General features: G+C 42.1%; 1 protein-coding gene across 1 annotated transcript; it reads right to left on the bottom strand.

Moving 5' to 3' along the window:
- Positions 1-25,632, bottom strand: LOC146008772 (uncharacterized). The gene is made up of 7 exons (XM_083148441.1): positions 25,496-25,632; positions 12,499-12,592; positions 10,574-10,876; positions 7,108-7,359; positions 4,537-4,653; positions 2,824-2,946; positions 1-809 (listed from the first exon to the last, which is right to left on the bottom strand). The coding sequence occupies exons 2-7, from the start codon at positions 12,557-12,559 to the stop codon at positions 751-753; spliced, it is 915 nt and encodes a 304-aa protein (XP_083004567.1). The 5' UTR covers positions 12,560-12,592; positions 25,496-25,632; the 3' UTR covers positions 1-750.
- Positions 25,633-26,478: the final 846 nt, after the last annotated feature.

Here is a 26,478-nt window from a genome sequence, read left to right as displayed (position 1 = left end):
TACAGAGGTTGGACTCCAGCACAGTCCAAAATTCAAAGAGGGGGGTCACATCAACTGCCAGTGAGTCCAGGGCAGTGATGTTTGGAGTGGCATTAGGTGTGGCTCCCCTATTTGAATATTGGACTGTGCTGCAGCCCCAACTCTGCAACTGCCACTGGCAGAGAAGTCCAGGAACAGAGCATTTTGTACCTAATGGAATGGGTCATGTTGGAGGGCATGGTAGCTGTGCCATGCCTCCTGCCACATATAGTTATGCTTAATCCGTGACATCCACATTTTATACCAATGAATTTGTGACAAAAGTACTAACTACAGTATTGTTCCAGGCACATTATGAGCAACTTTGCATGCTGCTATGATGCAAAGAATACACACCATTACCCATTGTAGAATTGTCCAAGTCACACCAAGCATCTCATGGCATTAGGCACAAATACTGTATAATACTGAAATAAATTCGGTGCAGTCATGTTTATTTTCACACGCATTTACGTACAGTACGTAACTTCTTAAATGCAGATCTTAATACCAGTATATAACATACTGTGTCATTTACAATATGACACATACTGTACAGTACTGTACGGTACAATTATTTTCTAAATTTTGTATTTACCCACGATCAGCCTTATTTTACCAGTGTTTGCCAGCAGTTATTATTGCAGTTATATACCAATCATTGGAATGAAACCGAATATATTTTCTTTGAGTAATCAATCTTTTCCTATAATTCATCAGTAGCAGTCTTGGTTATACGTGTTCGGTTGGCATTAGCGATATCAGCGCTATGGAGGTCTCCTGAGAATGTCCTGTTTAGAAATGAGAAAACATACTGTTAGCAAGTCATACAGTGAGCATAGCACAGGAGGTAAGCATACTAGATGTGAAGCAATGAGAAATGAGTTGTTAAAACTTCTAGAAAAGTTTCTTACTGCTGTGCCAAGATCCAAGGTGAAGTCAAATCATTCATTCCAAAGGAGGAATGATGTTGCTATCTATAATGGATTCAGTGATTACGCCCTATGGATCATGTGAGTACGGACTATCCTTGACATATAATGGATTCAGGGTGTGTGGTACTAACAAAACTAAGTCATTTGGGAATCCCCGCTGCCCAGCCTTCACATATTGTAATAGCTTCCTGAGACCTCGCGCACCATGTTTCCAATTATCTCTTCAGTATTATGTTTGCAGCAGATCCTACAGATGTTTGATCAAATTGAAGTGTGGGAAATGTGGAGTCCTTAAACTCGGTCATGTTCCTCAAACCATTCCTGAAGCAGTTTAGCTTCTGGAGGGTCGGCAAGTATGATTACAATTAAATAGCTATGCTGCCAAAAGTAATAGAAACTCAAAAAGAAGGGCTAGATTTACTCGATAGATAGATAGAATTCCGCATGCAGTATAAACAACATGTCATTTCATATTGATACAAACATGATATGCAATCCCTATTCAAACATTAACCGCAGGTTATCTTATTCAGAGCAAATTCCAAAACAAGCTAATACTTGCGTACACAGTCATCTGTTCATAACAAAAGCTGCTTAGTTCAGAGTTGTTGACAAATAAAGCTGACATTAAGAGGTTGAAGCAGGAAAAATGGTAAAGAACAAAGCGAAGGTTAAGGTGTTCGAGAAAGGTATAATAATAAAATTAGGGTTCTGTGTACTAAGGGTCCAATTCAGACCTGATTGCATGCCTGTGAATTAACATAGTGGGCGATGATGGACTGTACATGCGTATGGGCCACTATAGGCGTCTGGTGGTGGTAACCAGTAATTTAGTGGGTGGGCAGCTTACAAATGAATTTGGATATTTTCGCACAGCATTGAAGTCTTCGCTAGGCTTACACATCCATTGCATAGCATGCACATTAATTCGCAAGGCAGTATTTCTCTAAAGGGGGTTGGCAGCTACCTGGACAGAGCTAAAGTAACAGCCAACATCTCCTGACTGCCATGTTACAGTCTGTTCAAAAAATGACACTTAGGAGCTGGTTGGTTGGTACATTATCACCATCCACTTTATCCCTCTCCAAAGCTTAGTACATTGGGCAAGCACCTGGGAAAAAGCATGTTGCACTGCAGGTGGGGCAAAGGTAACATTATATTTGGATGGAATGTGTTCAAACTGAAATGTAAATGACAGTGTAAAAATAAGGCTGTCTAACATCTGTGGGCTACATGCACAAGTAGTCAGTATTTACCCTGCACAGTAAATATATAAATGGCAACATGTTTTGTTCCAGAAATAAAGTTACTTGCTTTTTTGCTTTACTTACACATATGAATCAGGCCCTTAGACCCCTTAACTGCAGTATTGTCAATGAATTGTTTGTAGTCTATAACTTGTATACTGTAACAGCATGTTCTTCTCATATATAAACTGCTACAAATGGATTCTGTTACGGTTTTTCACATGTCCTACAAGTGAGCTATGGTCAACTTTATCCTATATAACTTCAGACGTGTCCCGTTACATACTTGCTGTGATGCGGGCAGCACACAAAAGTGGAATGAGTGTGATATCGTGTTCCTGCTACGCTATATGGTTTTAAACTTTAGTTTGCATGTAGTTTTGTTTTTAGTTTGCACCGTGTTTCTATATGGCTTGCAATGCATTTGCATCACGATCCAGCTTCAGAGTGCTGCTATAAGCAGCAAAGATGTAGTGGGTCACAGCTCTATTAGAGAAACTGGGATCAGCCATTGAAGCTCTTTGTAGAATCATGTGACTTTAATCTTTGTTTCTATTCAGATGAAATAAAAATGTTAATGCTGTCTTTGTTTGATTACGTTATGACACCAGGTTCTGTTGTACCTTTATTCTCTTGGAGGTTCTCCACACTGACTATATGCGGGAAAATTCTTTCCCTTGATCGTTGAAAATCTTGGTAAACTCTGTTGCTCCAAGTGAAGGCATTGCAATCTCTAAAAGTTGACCCTGCAAGCAAAAGACAGCATTATTCAAACCTGTTACACAAACATTTCAACCACAGCATTGTACAATGGGGATTGGGTCTCAATTACATAAATTGCATCAGGCCCCACACTTGCCCCTTGAACTTCATAGAGGGAGGTCAAAAAGTAGGAAAGAAGTAGTTTTTTTTTTATGTTAATATAAGGGCCCAGAAGCATTTTGGGTAGCAGATTATTCCATATTTTGGAATATTTTTATATTTCAATGCAGTATCATTCATTTATGTTGTATAAACATTTGAGATGAACACAAATATATTTTATTTGTGCATGAAACAGGGTTTAAAAATCTGAAACAAAGTTTGTGTTCTATCATGCACTGAATGTGAACGCCAAGCAATTATTTTCTTGCATATTTAGTGCCAGTTACATAGCATGTCCCCAATAGTGCCAGTTACAGATGTCCCAGTAGTGCCAGTTACAGATGTACCGAGCTGGTGTTTAGCAAAAAAAGTACATTCTGGAGACCAGTGTTCCCTCTAAGCTGTGCGCACGTGCGCGCGCACAGAACTCGACGAGCGTGCGCACAGACATTACAACAGAGCGCACAAAGCAGCAGTGGTCCCTTTTTGCAGTTGTGGACTCAATTAATGTATGTTTCACCCATTAATTACATTGTGTGCTGTGTTTTCAATGTTTAAATGTTTAATATCATTTTAAAGTAAAGTTAACACAAATGCTGAACGTCATTTTCCAGTTATATATATAAGTGACGCACAAACATTTAAATTTCCTTCCAAAGTTGCACAGCCAAAATCTTTTGCCGCACACAGCCTTCGTAAAATTAGAGGGAACATTGCTGGAGACTGGTTAATACTCAACCTGTATATATACAGTATAAAAAGCTAAATACTCCTAGCCTCTTTGTCTTAAAATGCAACTGACCTATTGATGGACTAAGTAGGGCTCCCACATATTAACACTACTGTATAAACTTTTTGGGCAGGTTCTTTGTGCTTCTATGATTCGTAAATATATTGCACACTACCTGTATTTTATAGTACTGTATGTGCTCTTTGTACACTTATTTATTTGTTCTCTTTTTTTATATACTTCAATGTACCTAGTCTGTAAAGCATTATTATTTGCATGTTTTGAATAAAATTTATATACAATTTAAAGATGAACAAAATGAATGCACAATTATAATTTTTCACTATATTTCCCAATGTATTAACAATATTTTTTAAATCGGCTAGCCGATTAAAATGCCCAGTTAAAAAAAAAAAAAAACATTTCCCTGCGAAAACAATTTTCAGCCGCTGCAGCCCAAAAACACTGAAAATAGATCTGCTTTTGGAAATTTTGATTCACCTGCCCAAGGCAGACTTTATGAAATTCCAGATAAGCCATTCTTCTTGGGGCTAAATACTGTAGATTGCCCTCTGTAAGCCTATTACCCCTGTTCAACAATTGCAGATAATAAGAAATTCCCCTTAGCCTCCTAAATCATTTGATGATGAAATGTTTTGTGCAATACAATTATTTTTTTTTTATATATATAAATGAAATTTAAGCTGTTAAAGAGTATTTCTATTCAGTTGATTGTACTTACATATGGGCCTTCTGTTTCTGCCACGCAGAGCCAGACAGAGTAAAATAGATGCCAGAACTGCGACCAGTAACAAAATAATGATATAAGAGACCTTGGTTTTTGCCTCACCATGAGATTCTATAAAAGCAAAAGTTATTTAACAATTAATTCCATTCTTTTTACAAATACAGCAGCATATAGGTTTGGTGTCAAATTCACAGCATATACTATATTATTGTATACCTCTAAAAGGCCAGACATTCTCCTACAGTACCTTCATAGCAAATATAGGCATACTACAGCACCTTCTAACAATGCCAAACATTCTTCTACCTTCATAGCAATATTATATGTACAGAATACCACAGCAGCTTATAACACAGCCAGTTATTAAATCTTCATAGCATATACTATATTACTGTATATGTACAATACACTACAGCAGCTTCTAACAAAGACATTTTCCTACCTTAATAGTATACAGGGGCATTAGAAAAATTTTTGGTGGGGGGGGGGAAGAGAAAATCGCAGTTTGACGCCTCAAGTTTCTGGCCACCTCAGCACAGCTGCTTGTACTGATATAGAATGCTATAGAGTAGCTGAAAGTAAGTGACTCCTTGTACGCATTTTGCCAGGTAGAGCTCATTTACACACATGCTAGTTGAAAACACTTATACATTATGCCAGGAAGAGCCCATTACACACATTATGCCAGATGGAGCACCTTAGTAGATCCCATCACACACATTTTCCCTGGTGGAGCACATTATACACATTAAGCCAGGTAGAGCCTATTACACACATTTTGCCAGGTAGAGCCCCTTAGACACAATATACCAGGTAGACCCCATTACAAACTTACCAAGTAGATTCCTTTGTTTAAATGACACCAGGTAGAGCCTCTTGTACAAATGATGGCCATTTTTCAGACCTGATTGCTCATCTGCAAAGTTGCAGATGACTGAGAGTAGATAGCCACCACCTAGACAAGAAGAAAACCAACCCCATGCAAACCTGTGAGGGAATTGCAAATGGATCACTACCTGCAAATCCATACGCAATTCTATTAAATGTTTTATTTAAGTCTATGGAAATGTGAGTAACTCAGACCTTCTTCAACTCTGTGACAGAGACAGGCAGATCAAGGCCGGCACTGAAAACACACACTTTTCTTGAAAACACCTGATACACCTGTCTTTTTCCTGACACTTCCCGAAAATGTCCAGTTACCACCCTGAAATGCCAGCTTCTTGACCATCAAATTGTGAGGGGATTGCATTTAGATTTTGGTGCTATTTGGACTTGTGCATGTGCGCTGCAATCCATATGCATGCGCAGTCATTTGATTTGATCAGCAAATGCACACAACAGCGATCAACTCTGAATCAGGCCCTATGTCTGGTAGGGCACCCCCTCCTCATTCCTCTGCTCATTCCCCATCCACTGGTGGGTGACAGGGTAGAGTTTGTGGGGCAAGTCTAGTTAAAATGGTAGGGTCTTTGTTAAGTCTGGTGACAGCAACCCTCTTCCCACCCCTTTCAATGCACTTTCCCCAAATCATCTCTGTGTAGCTCCCCTGCTGTCTTGTGGCCAGACAGTTGCATGTCCTGGCATGATATAATGTCACTATGATGCTGGAGCACCTGAGAGGAGCAATTTGTAGATGAATTACTGTACTTGGCTGCAGCCTCCAATGTCATTACAGTGCAATGTGGCACTTAGCTCACTGCCTGTGTCCAGCTCCCACAGCCAGCCACATACAGTACATGCAGCTGTGGGGAGCCATTCTACTGGCCAGCGCTGCAGCTAGTGATGGTGGCAGGCACAGGCGGATGTTCACTGATCTGGGCCACCTACCACTCTTCTGCTACTTCAGAGAGTGCCTGTCATGTTTTGTGGGAGCGAGCTGCCCCTTTGCCCCCCCATTCTGATTCCCCTGATAACATATATTATACACATACTAGCAGCTTCTAAAAGAGTCTGGCATGTTCCTACCTTCATAGCATATACTGCATTATATTATATGTATACTACAGCAGATTTAGTATTTCCAGTAAGTATGCTTAATTATTATCCCGATGTTAGTAAATGTTAGGGTTCATCATGCCCACACTGGCACCCTAACATTTACTAACATCAGGATAATAAGGATCTATCATTAAGAATACTAACTGGAAATACTAAATCTGTTGGCACTAACTGCCCAGTTGTGGGAACTTATTCCTCTTTGGAACATCATTTGATCCTCCTAATTATTGGCTATATGCAGGGGATCGGTCATCCTTATTGGAGCGCTATATAGCGATTATTTTCTTTTAAATGTATGGTTGATTTATAGTATTTTTGCATGCAAATTGTCTAACAAATTGATTAGTCGCTATCATTAATATCTTTTTTTTCCCCAAATCTCTCTTTATTACAAAATAAAGAAAATGTCTTTATTCTAGAACAGTCCAATGGTAGTTCCGCCTCTGGTATAGGTAGTAGCATACCATTACAGGTGGTCTTTGTGCTTTTCTCAATGCTACATATACTGTACTATTTTAATTAATTAAGATCACATTATGACCAAAAAAAACCAACTGAACCAACCTTCGATTTGGGGGATGCATGTCATCTTCTCCTCCACATCAAACACAGAGCAGCACATCTTGACTTTTCTGTTGTCATCTGTTCTTTTCAGAGAACTGAACAACTTATATCCCAGCTCTAATTTGTTTGCTTCAGTTTCTCCTGCATAGATTTTTCTGTCACTGTCCATCCAAGTGATCGATAATTCCTTATGGCTCTCCACCTCACATCTTAATTCATAATTCCCAATGGAAATCTCTGGGTCACAAACACCTGAGTTTCAAAAAGAAGGTATAAGTTCTATGTGGCAGATTTCTGTATTTTCAATGTTCGTTAACACAACAATTCAGGTCTGTACATTGCACAGGATTGTATCTACCATATAAGTCACTTGTCATATCTTAACGCACCTGCATATATCTAGAATGCACTATCAAGAAACAACTGAAACCTCCAATCGATCAAACTAGTTTTGATCAATGATAAAATGCACAATGAACCTGATTTAGAGTAGTATGCTGACCCAATAGTTTGGCTACTAATCTGATGTCAAGTGGACAGTGCACACACAGGACCCATTCTGCACATGCTAAATGTGTACCTCCCCCAAGCCACAGAATGATTGACATGCTGCAAACATTTGAAGGTAAGAGCTGGCACAGCAAAGGGAATAATCTACAAAGGGAGGGCACGTTGTCCCCATTTTATAGGTGAGCTTTGGACAGGTCTGCCTCTTACAATGCAAATGTCCTGTCCCAAGCAGAGTGAAAACATTGACTATCCTGTGTAACCCCAGGGCTTGCCCAGATGGCAGATGTTTACACAGTGCATACCTCCCAACATGACCCTCTCTAGGAGGGACAAAATGCTCTGCTCCTGGACTTCCCTCTTAATATCTGATTACCATCACCTGTTTCAAACAGGTTAATTGATAAGAAAGGTGTTTTACCACAGGTGATGGCAATCATACATTAAGGGGAAAGTCCAGAAACAGAGCAATGTGTCTCTCCTGGAGAGGGTCATGTTGGGAGGTATGCAGTGAGCCAATGTTGTGCCTGCAGACACAGCAGTGGATCACAATAGCTTGCAGCAGGTATCTGTGTGTATAAGAAGCCTCCTGCCGCATTAGCATATTTACACACAGCAGCTGCGGTATATTTACTAAGGTCCAGGTTTTGTAGAACTGGAAATAGTATAGTGGTATAGAAAACAATCATTATAAGGTGCTAGGTTAGGCATGTCCAAACTTTGGTCCTCCAGCTGTTGTGAAACTACACATCCCAGCATGCCTTGCCATAGTTTTAGCATTCCCTAATAGCAATACTGTGGCAAGGCATGATGGGACTTGTGGTTTCACAACAGCTGTAGGGCCATAGTTTGGACATGCCTGGGCTAGGTGGAGAAGTAGAAACTGATTGGTTGACATGCACTTTGGTAAATATACCCATTTGTATGTGTACTGCATCCATCTCTGAATCAGATACTACAATCACAATGATTTCAATGACACACACAACCACTGAAAATAGGGATAGTGCTTAGGAAAAGCAATGTCGTTTTTCTATAGTTCATGATATCTGTCAGTGACATCACCAGCCCCCCTCCCCTCCCCCCTTCACCCCCCCTTCTCCCTTCACCCCCCCTTTTCCCCTCAACCCCCCCCCCCTTCTCCCCTCACCCCCCCTTCTGCCCTCACCCCCCACTTCTCCCCTCCCCCCTCTCTCTGTACATGCAGTCGCTGACAATATTGTCAGATTGAGCTGCATGTAGAGATGATGGGGGGGGGGGGGGGGGGGGGGCATTAACAGTCCATATCATTGATGATATATTGCCCAGTGTGTACCCAGTTGCCTAGGTCTGTAAGCAAACAGCCTGAGAAGCCATCCAAATCCTTCTGATAAACTAAATTGTAATTACTAGTTCTCTCCAAGGCAGCATCAAATAAAGATAGCTCCATAAATTGATTGTTACACCAAAGGGGGGTTCAGGAACAATTCCAACATTACCAGTCATTCTGTGTGCAGTAGTCCAGACAGTAGATCAGTAGTTCTCAACCTCTGCCCTCAAGTACTGCCAAGAATGCACCTTTTCTAGGTCTCCACACACAATCACAAGTGAAATAATTAGCTTCACCTGTGGATGTTTTAATATGTGTCAGTGAATAATGATTACATGTGTGCACCTGCCAGGTGACTGGGTAAAAACGTGAACTGTTGGGGGGTACTTGAGGACCGAGGTTAGGAACCACTGCAGTTGATGGTTGTCTGATAAAATGAGCCACTCTACACCAGTTGTGATATGTAAGGATGATTTAGAAGTGCCTCAAAGTGGGGTTTATCACTTTATTAGAACGTGCCAAAGAGCTTCCAATGGTGGTCATTAAGATACCCATGTAGATGAGTTAAGTGGAAGGCATGTTATTAGATCCTTAGGACAGTGAGATCTATATCAGTAAAAAGATGTTTAGGCTATTTTATCATCCTCATTAGGATAATTGTCCTGTTCATAATAAAGGGAAGCTTCTTCTAAGAGTCAATTTTCTTTCTAAAATGTATATCCTTGATATTATGGCCACCAGGTGATATTATGGCCACCAGGTGGCGCTGTTGAATGTTATGATTTCTCTTGCCCTGCAGTCATCTAGCCTCCTGCTAGCTATAGCTTCACCTCTAACAGCCTCTGTTCCCTGACGGAACAAGTACTGGGGTTTCTACTATGTGGGCAGCACAGACAGTGTAATGCTTGGCATTAACGACTCACACCACTGAGGTCATGGGTTTGATTCCCACCATGGCATACCCTCCAACATGACCCTCTCCATTTGGTACAAAATGCTCTGCTTCTGGACTTCCCTCTTAATGTATGATTGCCATCACCTATGGTGAGCTAGTTAATTGATGAGAAAGGTGTTTCAACACAGGTGACGGAAGTCATACATTAAGAGGAAGTCCAGTAGCAGCACATTTTGTACCTAATGGAATGGGTCATGTTGGAGGGTATGCCATTACGCTAATTGTGCAGAGTTTGTATATTCTCCTCATGCTTGCGTGGGTTTCCTCCGGGTACTCCGGTTTCCTCCCACAATCCAAAAATATACAGGTAGGTTAATTGGCCCCCAACAAAATAAACCCTAGAATGAATGTGTGTGCATGTACATGTGGTAGGGAATATAGATTGTAAGCTCCACTGGGGCCTGGACTGATGTGAATGTTCAAATATTCTCTGTAAAGCGCTGCGGAATATGTGTGCGCTATACTGTATAAACAACTGGTAACAAATAAATAAACTGCACACAGAACATATATAGGAGTAAGGCTGCAGTTACAAAGACCCTCTAGAGGAGGCTCCTAACAATTCTGCAGTTACTTTTTTTTTTCAATTTACAGTATAACCTTGGAAGGCACTGGGTACTCTGATGGCAGTATGTAAATATAAAAATAAACTATACATATACAGTATGCTATTTTCACAACCTTCCAACACTTACCATAAACTTCCGTCTTCAAAGGTACTTTCCTAAATCCAATGGGTGCATGAAACCAAATAAGATATTTTAATTTAATGGAAAATTGTATATTATGAAAAGTAATTTTAAGTTGCAGTTTGTCTTCAGACACCAAAACAGAAATGTTGTCACTGGAGTAGTTGCCTTTCAGTTGTGAAATGTTCAATATAAGGTTATTATCTTGTATCAGGGAGACAATATAATCTTGGTAATTCACGTTACATGTGACCGTTAAGTCATTCCCACACTGAACTGTGTTGTTATCGTTGCACTCTGCCTGAAACACTAAGAATAGAGATAAAACGTTAGATCAATATCATGATACATAAATACTGGGTTTTTAATTAGACACTTGAAATTAGATTATTGATGTAGCTATAGTAGGATATAATGATGTTAAATATATAAAGTTGATGAGAGAATGTGACCGTAGAATGGATCCTATGAAGTAAATTGAATTCAGCACGATGGGTGCTACAGGTGTGTGTGTCTTTGCTGTGGAGTTTTTATGCCAGCAATAGCACATGCATTCACACCCTTCAGCCCCACGTTGCACAAAAATGTTCAAAGAAGTAGCAAATCTCAGTTGGTGAGAAGTATGGCCACTGATACGATGACTAGCATTCACAAGATCATGGCACTAATTTGCATTGACCCATGTGAGGTAATGGTGAATTTGTAAAAGCATAGCTCCTGGTCAGGGCAGGTGTTGGTAAGTGCAGGGAGAGAACGACCAGTGAGCAGGAAATCCTAGCCATGTGCTCAGTTTATATTTTGATGAACATACTTTATACTTACTGTAGGAGGAATGGCGGTGACAGTGGATGGGGGAGGAGATGATGGACAGAGAGTCATGGGAAGTTGTTGAAGTCAGTGATGCTTCAGCATTTTGTAAGGATGAAATCAAGCAGTATATTTATCAAGTATCTGTTTTGCATTTTTCAGCAGTTTTCTACTGGGATGTCATACTGCTGAGTTACTAAAGCACATGGGGCCTTATTCTAGTTCACTCTTTCTGACAAAATCCTTCTTAGATGGCCAAAACCATGCGCACTGCAGGTGGGGAAGATGTTACTTGTGCAGAGAGAATTAGATTTGGGTGCGGTTTTACTTCAAAGTGAGATCTATATTGCAGTGTAAAAATAAAGCAGTCAGTATTTACCCTGCACATAAACAAAATAACTCACCCAAATCTAATTCTCTCTGCACATTTTACATCTGCCCCCCTGCAGTGCACATGGTTTTGTCCTTCTAAGAAGGATTTTGTCAGAAAGAGTGAACTAGAATAAGGCCCATACTGCCAGAAACATTCCAAAAATCCAGACTTTAGCATACAATATAACATCAAATCGCCATTAATGGTTTTGCTCATTAGAACTATAGAAAGCCCTGGTGATTGTGACAGGCAAACTTGCTAAAATAGTATTCTGTTTGAGCTACCTAATCAGCCAGAGGATGAGGAATCATAGTAGTAGTGGTGTCAATAGGGGGGTGTGGGCCACACCTGGGTATCACCCCCTGTACACCAACATGTTCGCTACTCTACATGATAGGAGCTGGGTGCTGCAGTGTGACATTAAACTGCAGCAACTGGCTGCTGTCACTGAGACGGAACTGACAGTGAAGTATGGTTTTCCTGGGGCAGCCCAACATCTCTCTGGGAACACCCCCGGAGTGATGTAAAATGGGGGCTCAGGCAAGATCATGCCCACTTTCTGTGAGGACCCACCCCCTAATCAGACATGCAGATGGGGAGGATATTGTATTTCTGCCGATCATTATGAATTAAACAAGGAGGCAGAGAAAACTGATTATTATATAGGGAAATATTTTATTACTTGATTAGAGGCAAAACAAAAGCATTTAGGTTTTTTACTGTACTGAATTGATATAGTACTAACAATTACCTTGGCTCCATACACAGGGAAATATGAGTAAAATGAAATATATTTTGCATAGCCGAAGCATTTCACTTTCTTTTGATTCATAGATTGGTTGACACTGTAGCAGGAGAAATCACACTGTTAGTGACATTACAATGACCATGGACCAATAATTTTTGCACACTTGTACTGTACATATCACATACTCTGCAAAGTCATGAATTGAATGTCCCTACTTACTATACTATCTGAATACACAAAATCTTGAGTTGATTGGAACCTGTCAGTAAGTCTGTAGAAGAAAATACATTTAACTAGACGGCCACATAGGGCCACCAGTGGCCACTTTCTAAATAGCCCCATAGGCTTTACTGTAACCAGGTGATGAAAAAATGTTGCTGGTTTCCCAAGGTATACTACAGTGATGGCTAACCTTGACACTCCAGCTGTTGTTGAACTACACATCCCAGAATGATCTGCTTCAATTTTAGCATGAACAAATATTAAAACTGATGCAGGGCATGCTGGGATGTGTAGTTCAACAACATCTGGAGTGTCAAGGTTAGCCATCACTGGTATACTACAACATACCCTATACAAATACTTTTAAGGAATTGAAGTGTGGGATTCCTGCGCAAAACACCATTCAATATCGGTTGAAAAAATATACTGACAATTCTTTCTAAATGAAATATAAACAATTTAATTTCTGTACAAACAATAGTATCAATAAAAAAATGAATAAGGGGTGTGGCCTATTACCGGTATAAGACAAACACACTTACCCCCTTGAAACATAGAAGTGGAGGGAGATTCAACTCCACTGAATAATATGGTCACAGTCCCAAAAATATTCTTGTATGGTGGTAAACAAGATAGAGGATCTCTGCCGAGGAACTGAAGAAATGGAAAATCCAGACCTTATAAATAGGGAGTAAATGTTACCATGCTGTAAGCTTATGGTCTCCAGGAATGGATCACTGTCTGCCGGCAGACTTTTTCTCCCTGCGCAGCAGTGCAGCTTGCAGGAATTTTGATTGCTCCGTAATTGTCGCATTTTGCCTGCGGTTCAGTCTTCCTCATGATACAACAGAGTGCTCTGTGTATCCTGAGGAAGCCTGAACCGCAGTATTGTCAGTATATTTATCCAATCGATATTGAATGGTGAATTTTTGTGCAGAAATCCCACATTTCTTTTTCTTACCAGGCTTTTACTGTAAGACTCAACCTTTTCATGTTTCCTGAATCAGTAAAGTGTTAAAAAAAAATCTGAGGCTATTGGGAATGGTTTGGTATGTAATAGTCACATTCAAAATGACAACATGGTCTGAATGTTGACATGTCGAAATGTGCAATGTAGACATGGTCATAGTGTCAACATACAGCATTTTGACAGTCACCATAGCAATTTTAATGTGTTTTAAGCCCTAACCACAGCCTAACCCTCACTTTACACCTACCGCTGATATGTACTGTCAACATTGTGACTGTTGCCATTTCCACTGTCAATATTTCAATCATGTAAACATTCTGAATGTTACCATAATGACCACAGCCATGGGCAAAAGTTTTAAGATGACACAAGTATTGGTTTTTACAATGTTTGCTACTTTGCTACAGTGTTTGTTAGATGTTTATGATTTACTGAAGGCTTGGCCAACCTGTGGCTCTCCAGCTGTTGTAAAACTTAAAGTCCCAGCATGCCTTGCCACAGTTTTGCTATAAGAAAATGATAAAAATGTGGCAAGGCATAATGGGATTTGTAGTTTCACAACATCTGGAGAGTCACAGGTTGGCCAGACCTGGTTTACTGAGTTTATGCAAAGAGCCATTATTTGCAGTGGTGACCCTTCTTTTTCAAGACCTCTAGAATTCACCCCGGCATTCTTTTAATTAACTTCTGGGCCACATGCTGACTGATGGCTGGCCATTGCTAATCAATGCTTGAAGTTTGTCCGAATTAATGTTTTTTTGTTTGTCCATCTGCATGTTCACAAGTTCTCAATGGGATTAAAGTCTGGGCAATTTCCATGGACCCAACATTTTTATATTTTGTTCCACCAGCCATTTACTGTAGTTATCACTTTTACCTTATGGCAGCTCTGGTGATGGTAAGTCTGTAGTGGTGGAATTTCCCTCCAAATCTGTCTTCCAAGATTTTTCTAAAGGACCCAGCTTACCATCTCTAGCCAGATTCTTTGTTCCAAGATTGACAGACAAGATCCCCAAGAAGAGTCTCGTAGCCATGAAAGGTGGTTAGGAAAACCCAGCAGCCCACTGGCAATCCCGGGCAAAAACACCCAGTGTGTGTATGCGCCTTAACCTCCACCTGCAGCCTAATCTTACTGTAGATACTCCAACAATATCAACATTTTACTTGTCAACATTCTGAGAATATCGGCACGTTGCCTGTTGATATTTTAAATATGTCGACATCCTAATTGTCAACATTGTGAGGTCAACTTTATGAATGTTAACCAATCTCTCACCACCCCAAACAAAGTTTGTGTTCTGTTTAATATGTGCAGTGCTCAGAGATTAATAGCCCATATCCTTGGCAACTGCAGGTATAGGATGTTACACAACCCTAGTATAACAACAGTTTTGGGGCATACTGAACAGATTACAGGTTTTATTAATCTTTAGATTATGTGGTGAATCATTACTGTTAAATAAGTTTCTGTGTCAGTTGTACCCAACCTGGGGTACTTGTACCCCTGGGGATACTCAGCAGACTGGTATGGGGTACTTGAAAATAATATTGGTAATTGCAGAAGTCTCCAATTGCCCTGAAAACAAACCACTTTGCATCACTTTTAACTCTATCTGCAGCCTCATCAGTGTCTCATTGTGCTTTTGGCAAACCAGCAATCCTCTGGGTGCTGCCCGTTGACATCAGCGATCATCTGGCCCGCGCAGGCATTAGCGGGAACCCCATAGAAACTAAACAGCCAGCGGACAGACACAGTGGGACCAGATTCCTGACACTAATCCTCCGATATTCCTTAATATAAGGACACGCATACCGCTCACTTCCATTCCACTCACAAGTATTGTGTATATTTCCAATGGAGAGGAGGGTATACTCCTAAATGAAAAGTCTAATCAAGGCGTATGGGAGAGAAAAAAGGTTGGGAACTGCTGGTCTATGAAAAGGACAATGATGGCGATGTGTTAAAGTGGCATGGATTGTGCCGGTATAGATCATCCTCAGGCAAAGCTGGAAAAAGTAGTGACTAAATGTATTCGTATCACTGATGCCAGAGAGAGGGAGTGCAAACCCATATATATTGTTATACATATTTACTATTGTATTATCAGTAACTTCAGACATTGAGATCTGATTATATACAGAGCGAAGGGTGCGATGTGCCATTGCTGCATGTTTTAATTCCAACAACAGCACCTGAACCTTTGGGTGGGCTGTACCGTCACCCAGTGGCGTAGCTACGTTTTGGGCGCCCCGCCCCCCCCCCCGCCGTTAGGGGGGGGCGCCCATACCCACCCTCCGCCGCCGCCCCGTCAAGCACCCCCCCGCCGCCCATGCTAACCCCCTCCCCCGCACAGTCTTACCTATCGCGCTGGTCCCGGCGGCTCCGTTCTTCTGCTGAGGACCACCACAAAATGGCCGCCCCCATACAGCAGACAGTTTCAGAGAACAGCGTGCTATATGGGGGCGCCCATTTTGTGGTGGTCCTCATCAGAAGAACGGAGCCGCCGGGACCAGCGAGTTACGTAAGTCTGCGGGGGATTGGGGGGGGGGGGGGTAACTATAGCACCGTAGCCCCCACATGCACAGCGCCCCCCGCGGGGGCTGCGGTGCTATAGTTACGCCCCTGCCGTCACCTATATGTCCGTTCCAGCAAACTATTCCCCCTGCTCTCCCACACAGCAGCTGTCCATGTCATCTGGGACCCCTGTCTTCCACCCAGCAGCTTCCCACCTCATGGGCATCCGTGTGTCATTTGTCTGCGTGGAAGCATTGCTGTGTCATCCTGTCAGCATTTATGCATCAGCTTCCCCGTGTCAGCATCTGTCAGTGTGTCTACATGTCATTGTCTCTTCGTGTGTGTCAGTTTCCATGTGTTTGTGTGTTAGCTTCTGGTTGTGTCACCCCCTGGATGCTGCTCACATCTTGGCCCCTATTCCAGTTCACTCGCAAAGGCAAATTCCTTCTCAAATGGACAAAACCATGTGCTCTGCAGGTGGGGCATATGTAACATGTGCAGAGAGTTTTCAATTTGAGTGGGTTCTTTTGTTTCTGTGCAGGGAAAATACTGCACAACCCCACCCAAAGCTAACTCTCTGCACAAGTTACATCTGCCACACATGCAGTGCACATGGCTTCATCCATATGAGAAGGAATTTGAATTTGCAAGTGAACCAGAATACCCCCCCCCCTCATGTGAAGGGAGTTAATTGAGGTGTGTAGGACAGAAATTGCAAAGACCTTTACCCTACTTCCCATATCTCCCAGAAATAATCATAAAAGTAAGTACAGTATAGCCCTCGCCAAACTGCGTCTGCCCCGTAACAAAGGAGGACTGGGTTTTCCAGACTTGACACAATACTCCAACGCCATATTCTTCAGGTATATTGGTGACTGGCTGCTTGACAACAGTTCATACACAGATACCCAACTAGATTCCGCTCTGTTTGCCCCGTTCTCACCAAATGGTCTGCTTCACACTAAATGGTCGGAACTCCCAACCTTTATTAAAGAACATCCTTTATTTACCGATACATACAGAGCCTGGATAACTATTTCAAAGAAATTTCATTCAAAAACCCTTGAAAAAGGCCGGACTTCGGCTGAAACGCGTTGGGACACACACGCCCACCTACAGCATCCAGCTTCACACATCCATCTAAGTCTCCTCCCTAGTGAGTCGAGCGCACGTCACTCCAGTGCGTCGCGCTCCTGGTGACGCAAGCCCGCATCTCCGGCAGTCGCCGGCGCACTGTTGCAGCAGCGTGCTCCATTACTGGCACCCCGATCCGGGACTACAGGACGCCAGCGGCTATTACTTCATCAACGGCTACCAGCATTAACACCCGCAAAGCGGCAGATTCAAGGTATGTCTGGATGCACCACTGGGGTGTCTTGGGACGCCAACCTCCGGTGACATCCTCATACCGCATTGGTTCTGGACTCTTTTTTCGGGACTATTCATTGTTGTTGTTTTTTGTTGCATTCACCCACCTGCCCACCCGTTCCCTACCAACCACAGGACATCGCTGCCCCACCTGTGGCCCCCACATCCACCTGCAAACGGACACCACTCACTGAGTGGAAGTTGCATGGTGGTCAGCCCCTACCCCTATTCCCTGTTTTTTACAATAAATGTATTTGCACACATCTGTTTTTTCCTCTTATCATTGTGCTTAGGTGTCATTAGTCACCACTTAGTGTCTTAGCATCAGTCAATTGCAGTGTCATTCATATATTAATCTGGGGCCTCATATAGCATCTAGTTCACACCATATTAACACCCAGAAGGTGAGCGCAGTAACTCCCCATCTGCAAACCACTTGTAAACAGAGTCTGGACCACTCTAGGTCTGCAGCCCCTTCGCACACAGGTAACTCTAGCGCTACACCAACCCTGTTTAACCAAAGAAATTTCATTGTAGTCCCTTATATTCCCCATACATTTCTCTATGGGGCAATCCAGCCTTTCCTCCGTCATTAACTAACTCCACCTTTTCCCAATGGAAAATAAAGGGCCTGGCCTCTATTAATAAAGTGTTTGACCCCGGAGGTGAATTGCTTTCATTTGCTGACCTCCAATCGCGATACCAACTCCCCTCTCAAAATTTCTTCATGTACCTTCAAGTTAGGCACTATGTCCAATCACTTCCTAAACCTAATAATTCTGATAACTCGACATGCCTTTTCCAATCTCTTCTCAAACTCGTCCCCTCTGTCCCATACAGAATCAGCTCCCTATATATACCATTAACTTCTTTAACAGCGTCTTCCAGTTGGTCTACAACCTTACAAAAATGGTCCACAGATACCCCAAGTATCTCCGCGCTGCCCGATCTTCTGTCCCAATATGATTCTACCCTTAAATATCTACACTCCTCCTATTTACAGGAAGTCCATATCAGAATGATCCACAGAGCATATATCTCACCTGCCCAGAGGAAACACATGACAGATTTAGAGACAGGGGCATGTGTCAAATGCACATCATCACACGCAGATTTCTTCCACTGCATCTGGGGTTGCGGGAAGATACGGAAATTTTAATTCAATTTATTAATTCCATGCTCTCCCTGCACTTGACCCCTGACCCATTGGCATGCATCTGTGGAAACTTCAAAAATTGGAATTTAGGCTCCGATACACAAAATAAACAATATAAAATTCGACTACTAGCCACAATAATCACAGTTGCTAAAAAAATTATCCTTATTCATTGGACTACCCGGTCTGCTCCCTCACTTATAGAAGTCAAACAGAAATTGATCCAAATTTTATATTGTGACAGACGTTCTACGATTCCTGATGTTGAGACAGGCGTAGAGAAATTCTATAAAAAATGGGAGTACTTTATTAATACTCTTGATACCCAATCTCAAGATCACATTATGAGACTGTTTGAAAATACCTCCTGGAGTCTGCTACGTCAGATTGCGACTGGTAATTGAAATTCCTGATAGATTAAATACGATATATATCATTCTTATTTTATTACAGCATCACCAGATCCTCTGACCTTGATTTCTCACTTTGGCCCTTATTCTGATCGGTGCGGATATTCCCGCTTGCGTACGGCCCGCCGATGTTTATCTTCTGCGCATGTGCAGAGGTCACTCTGCGCATGTGCAGGCGATTTCGCCGCAAGGATTCTCTATACGCCGCACAGGGGGCGTAGAGGGGCGTGAGGGGCTACTTATCCTCATTACCCTATGCATACGCCCCGCGTTTCATGGGCGTTCCCATGCAAACGCGGGGCGTATGCATGGTAATGAGGCCGTGACGCGTGGGTACGGGGCGGGCATCTGACATCGCCGGATGTCAGCTGCCCGCCCCCATACAAGATTTCACACGGACAAGTGTCCGTGTGGTCTTGTGTTGCGGGACCTGGTGGAGCGTGCGGCCCTGCATTCGATGTTCGGCGACCATCGAATGCAGGGGCTGCTCCCACCATGGAGGAGGCGTATCCCCGTCCACATTCATGCGGACCGCCACATATCCGCATACGGACGGAGGTGGCGATCCGTATGGAAGGCGGGGATTCGCCAAGACGGACATCACTGCATATTTCTGATCGGGCCGCACCGATCAGAATAAGGGCCTTTATACTCCCCTACACTGTCTTCCTAATGTTTGTCCCCCCCCCCCCCCTGTATGTCTGTCTTCCCCCCATACAGCTCTTTTGTTTTCAAGAGTAGTCTTATCTTATTTTAATTTATTTTTATTCTTTCTTAGATCGGATATAATTATATTTTCTAGGATCTCCATTATATTATTCCTATTGTTCTAGAGTAAAGTTATTTGTATGTGACACTGTCATATAGGACTGTTGTATACACTGTATCTGTACCATGATCCTGCTATGTCACGCTTATTTTTCATCGGTCATCTGTTTGACAATTGTTTCTTTATTTTGTATTGAAAAACCCAATAAAATATATTTAAAAAAAAAAAGTAAGTACAGTATGTATGTATCAGGTGACAGCGAGGAATTAGGGAAACATGGAGATGTTTTCTAAAGGTGCATACACACGGGGGCGATTTTGTCCAAAATCGCGGGAAATATGGTCGCTGAGCGACCAAATTGCCCGCAATGGGAGTGTGCACCGGCGATATATCGCCGGGTGCGCGCTCCCGTTTTTGCCCCTGTGGTGATCGCTGGTCGCAGGAACATGCTCCTGCGACCAGCTGATTACCACTGCTGGGCTCCCCCGGGTAGTTTCTTTTTCATCAGCGACCATCTCTGGTCGCTGATGAACAGGAGAAACTGAGCAATATATTGCTCAGCCATATATTGCTCAGCAATATATGGCTGAGCAATATATATCCCCCGTGTGTACACAGCACTAGAATGGTAAATTGTTTTGGCATGCAATCAAAACAAAAATTACCTGATTACATTCCCACTGGTGAAAAAATGTACCAAGACACTATAAATATTAAATAAATGGTGTATCCCAGGTAACTTTTTTGTTAGCTTTTTCTTTCCTTACCAACTGACAACTGTATTTTTCCTTGTATGCACAATGGCTTTAATCTTAACAGTTTCTGTTGCAAGTCTGCTGCCTTTGTATATTGTGGTATATGGTATTTATTATGTCCACACAGTGAGCTGTGTCACTATTCATGGGATATTACTGAGGCACTACAACATCCTAGTGAATCAAGAGGTTGCAAATCCATAAACAATGATTCAGCCACAAAATGGCTGCCTCCTATGTGTGCAGGTGATTCAATATAAACTGGTAAATTATAAGGAAGCTTGCACAAGTCCAGCTCCATAAATTAACCAATAAAATGAATGGCCCATACACACTGGGCGACTATGTCCAGCGTGTATGGACAGCGATGACCGCTGTCATCGCTGTGGGGAAAGCCGCACAGTGCATACACACTGAACGGCTTTCCCCCTGCCCAGCGCCGATGGGGGGGGGGTGGAGGACGGCATTGCATAGCGGAGCGCTATGCAAAGCCGTCCTGAAAGCCGCTCATCTGCTGGTATAACCAGCAGATGAGCGGCTTTCCTGGCAATGTTGCGGGAGCGTGCAGCACCGCTCATAGTCGGGCCATACACACTGGGTGGCTTTGAGCTGAAAGCTGCTCAAACCTGCTGTTTCAGCTCAAAGTCGAAAATCGTCGAAAAACTCTCAGTGTGTATGCACTGAGCATTTTTCAGCACAGCAATGTCCCAGAATTTGTCAGCATACAGTATACACTGTATAAAATCACCCAGTGTGTACGGACCATAACAGTCTAACTATGTCAGTATAATATATAGATAATAATATAAACGGTGATGCAGAAATTTGCAAAAAAAGAAAAAGTATGTCACTGGGTGATGCACCTAGAGAGTAATTTTATTAAAAAGTAACTTTTATTAGTTATATCTTTAAAAAGTAGCGAAATATTGGACACACATAACCACAAACATTTAAACACAAAAGTGATTTAAAAGGGATAATACAGTAAACCCCAACTTTGTTTTGTCCCTTTTCAGGTTTCCCAAATTATCAGTTTTAATTACATCATAAATCCACTGTTATATACTGTATCATACCAGATTTATTTATAATTGATGTGCGAGCCAATTAAATTGCCCACCTGGCCGCATCAATATACTATGGGGATCAATGCCGCAATAGGTAGGTTAATGATTGTTATAGATAACCCGCAAAATTAACACTGGCGGGGTTCTGGGTAGGTATATGGTTAACCCTGTGTCCAAGTGCGGTGTCAGCATCTGACGTGATCTGCCACCTCACAGTCAGATCGCCACACCACCCCACCGTTCGGGCACACGGTTCCTGCTATCGCCCGCTAGGTGACAGATTCGGCCGCGCGCCTGAGATAAGCGCTGTCGGCTTTGGATCTGCACACTAGATCAGAGTATCACGGGGCCTTATTCTGGTCGGTGCGGCCGGATCCGATTATGAGGCCAGGATCGTGCGTGCGAAACCCCGCCTTCCATACGGATCGCCAACTCCGTCCGCACGCGGTAAGAAGCTGGCCGAATGGACCGCACGTGTATTTTACACGGAATACGCCTCCTCCATCTAAGGGAACCTCCCCCATCATTCGATGGTCGCAGACCATCGAATGCAGGACCGAGTGCTCCACCAGCTCCCGCAACCTCAGACCACACAGACATTTTTCCGTGCTAAAGCAGGGATCTGGGCGGGCAGCTGACATCCGGCGATGTCATATGTCCGCCCCTACACGTGCGTCACGGCCGCATTACCATACGTACGCCAAGCGTTTACATGGGAACCCCCATGAAACGCGGGGCGTATGCATATGGTAATGAGCCCAAATAGCCCTTCACGCCCCTCTCCACCCCCTGTTCGGAGTGTTCACATATCATGCGGCATTTGGCCGTACGCCCCGCTCGCACATGCGCAGAGACGCCTCTGCACATGCGCAGACACAAAACATCGGCGGCCCGAACGCACGCGGATATATCCGCACCAACCAGAATAAGGCCCACATTGTGGACGTCACACCACCGCGTCCTCTGAAGTGTGCCCAGTGAGGACTGGTGCACGTTCTTTGCGGCTCAGGCTGGACACAATTTACAAACAAAATTTATAATATATAGGGTCCAGATATAAACGTTTTTGAATAGTATGAATTCATGTGCGACTTCTTATCCCACCCCCCAATAAACGGTGATGCATATGAGCATTAAAAGTTTAAATAACCAAAAATATATGACCATATAACAACAATGGTACATCTTCAAAAGTAAATTTTTCATATCCAAGTATGGGATGGTACAATACACTATTTAGTCTTACTATAACTTTCCACTACAGTTCTTATAACAAATGAATGTAAAACTATGGATTCAATACCTGCCTGGGGGTGACACTTTAGAACTGGTGCTAAATGGGATGTATATGTGGGTGTTCCCACTGTCAAGCAAGTACTGTATGCATATTTAAAAAAGGAAAGAAAATGTTCCATACAATTATCATGGAAATAAAAAGGAATGTATTGTGTTTTCAATAAAACATGTCAGCCAACCTGACATTGGGAATTGCATTACTTGTTTTTCTATACACTTTAAGCAATGTGAATATCTCATATTAAACTTAATTTAACAAGCATGGTGTGTGTACTTCTAATGAGATCTGATTAAGCTAATCCATGCTACGTTACATTTCTGTATTATAGGTTATTATTACTTGTTTTTTTATACAGTAATTGGAACTTAATTGCTCAAGTTACAGCAAATAGCTCCTCTAAGCAACTTATCTGCACTGAGCATCTTCCTTGCTCCAAATGTGTCTCTATTCTCACCGGTCTCCAGGTCACTCAGCAGGCGCACAGGTGCACTCATTACACATTTTAAAAGATCCACAGGTGAAGTTAAATACAGTATTTCACTTGCAATTCTGTGTGGAGACCTGCAAAATGTGAACTGTTGGGGGTACTTGAGGTTGAAACCCACTGCTATAGGTCACCATGGTTCAAGAAAGTTTGGGAACCATTGATGTAATGTATTTCCATATGCTTTTTTAATACAATTTAATTCTTTCTATTTCAGTTTGATTATGTAACTTTTGTTTTTTAATGCACACAAAATGTAAAACATAATTGAGACATTTATGTCCCAACGTGCATGCGTTTGAGACGAATGAACACTCTCGTGTCCCTGTCTCGGTGAACATTGATTTTTTTGCACAAATTAAAACAGCGATGTTATTGAAGGCAACACTTCAGTAAATAATCTATATGTATTCAAACATAATATGCTGTTTAGCTTTTAATTCCATCAGAAAAATCGCAGGATATTTTATAAATAAAACCCCACAAAACAAGGCTTGATAAATATTGGCCCCCCGGGAATCCTCATTTCAAAAGTGACCCCCTTGATAAATAGCAAGTCATATTTCCAGCTAAAACATCTGCTTTGGGCCATATTCAATGCGGCCGGCGGAGGGGTTTAACAGCAAGGATCGTGTTCGTGACAAGTGTTCCTCACCGTTTAACCCCGTGCTGGCCGCTCACTCTATTCAATGCACCGGGAAAATCAGAGGTCGGCAAGGATTCCCCAAAACAGCTTGCGGCTAATGCAGGGAGCCTGCTGCATTTAGCTGCGAGCCTCGCTGTTTTAGCGGCCGCATTCGCCGTTTCCCATCATTACAAAAACCTAGCGAGGGGGAAACGGCGTGTGCAGGGGGTCAGTTGAATACTGACCCTGTGAGCTGTGACAGCAAGTAGGCAGTACTGCTCGCTGTCACAGCTCGCAAAAATCATTGAATACACCCCTTTGCCAGATGTAAGACTTTATTATTTCATAAATATAGCTCATTAATGTCATGCTAACTTAATGTTATTTATCTTACTGGAACAGTATACTTTCATTATACAGGGTACTGTATGTGAATTCAAACGTTATAGAAAATATGAGTATTTGTTGTCCTAAAGTGTATAGTGCAAAGGAAATAATGTATACAGTAGCTCATATCTCCATTATATTTAGGTCATTTTGTAAAAGTATTGTAAGTAGAACATCTATTGTTACTACGCCTTCTTTCGAAGGTAGAAATAGACTCTGCAGCACAGTCTATTTCTACTATGTCATTAATAACGCTCACCCCCATGCCCTCCATCCCTGCCAGCAGATGCCGGCACTCTGCATGCATTGAATCTATATCGGCGGCCGCTGAATCGGGCCATGTGTACACCCCATTAGAAAACCTCTAATTTTTCAGCAAAATTATAGCAATACCAATACCTTCAATAGAAAAGTCTGGAGAAAAGTCTTATGATACATTTTTCAGGGTTTTTTCAAAGCTTGGTGAAAGGTAACAATTTGAGAGACATGACCCTGAAGCCCTGTAATTGGGATAAACTAGTTGGTCAGAGATGCAAATGCAGACTAGGACACACACAGCGCAATCCAGCAGATATTGCTGGGCTGAAGAGAGGAAGCACAGGCTACTAGTCACAGAGCACCATAGCTCACCAAGCCTAGACTAACACAAGAGTCTCTACCTTATCCTGCACCTACTGGTTAGCAAACTAAAGACTATATGACTTTTTAGAAGGGAACAGTGTCTGTTTTATGAAAGGTTGAAATGAAAGGATTCACCTTTAAGGAAAAACAGCTTATGTTAACCTTGGGCAGCAAGAAAGCTACTGTCTAAGACTACAACAACAACAACAACCTACAATCACAATAACAGCAGCCAGCATTATCAGTAAGAACAGGCTGAGAATACAGTTTATACAGTATGCCTGTGCATTACTCGTCATGCAGTGATCTTACATCATTGCAATATAATTAGCTAAATGTCTGCAGGTTGCTCACCTTAAAACTAGTTGTCTTAATGACTGAAGATTTCTTTGCAGCTCAGAAACTTGAAACTGTTTTGTTCTCTGCAACCGAAGCAGCTTTTACTCCCAGAGGGAAAATAAACGATTGTACTCATTGCACTCACTTGCTTTCACTTTCTCTTACACAGATTTTACTGTAGGCTTATTACTGGAATAAGGGACTTTTCCTAGAAATGATTGGCAGCTGCAGGTATTACCTTAGCAGTGAATTACCTTAGAATGTTGACTATGGAGGTGCCCCTAAACCTTAACACACAGCAAAAAATACCTACTGCACTGTTTATTTTGTGTGACACTACCTGGTGCTGTTTGTCCTGTCTTGACAAAGATCCCTGTGGCGGATCGAAACGTTGACTTGCATGATGATAAATTAAATCGTTCATTCAACTTGCTCTGATGCCTTTTGGTGAGTGCCTGCTTCAAACAAGACTGCTATATTTGGGATACTGATTCCTCTAAAGTGGAGCACCTCCCTGTTGTCCTGTGATTGATCAGTGTGCGGTTCTACCTTTATATATATATATATATATATATATATATATATATATATATATATATATATATATATATATATATATTCCAATAGTAATAATGGCACTCACCAGGGCTTCAATTCTTCCAGCAAAGGGTTTTAATCCATATAGGATGAAAAACTTTTTACAGGCATAAAGTCTGGTCGACGTTTCGGCCACGGAACGTGGCCTTAATCATGACCGCCTCATTCAAAGACACACAGGTAAATCCCTATTAATATGTGCCAATATTTAAGGGGACACCAGTCCCGCCCACCAAAATACTACCAATCAGGAAAATATACCCTTAAAATATGTTGCAGAGTATTTCAAGCATACTGACACACAGCCGATAATGCACATAATAACTTACTTATTCATCCTTTCATGAAAGAATGACGCAGCATCGTTCTGATATACGCCTGGCATACTGACAAACCAGTGG

The sequence above is a fragment of the Crinia signifera genome, chromosome 6 (assembly GCF_055691185.1).
Source record: "Crinia signifera chromosome 6, ASM5569118v1, whole genome shotgun sequence".
NCBI classification, from domain to species: domain Eukaryota; kingdom Metazoa; phylum Chordata; class Amphibia; order Anura; family Myobatrachidae; genus Crinia; species Crinia signifera.
The sequence above is the reverse complement of the archived record's forward strand: the minus strand, read 5'-3'. Positions and strand labels throughout refer to the sequence as shown.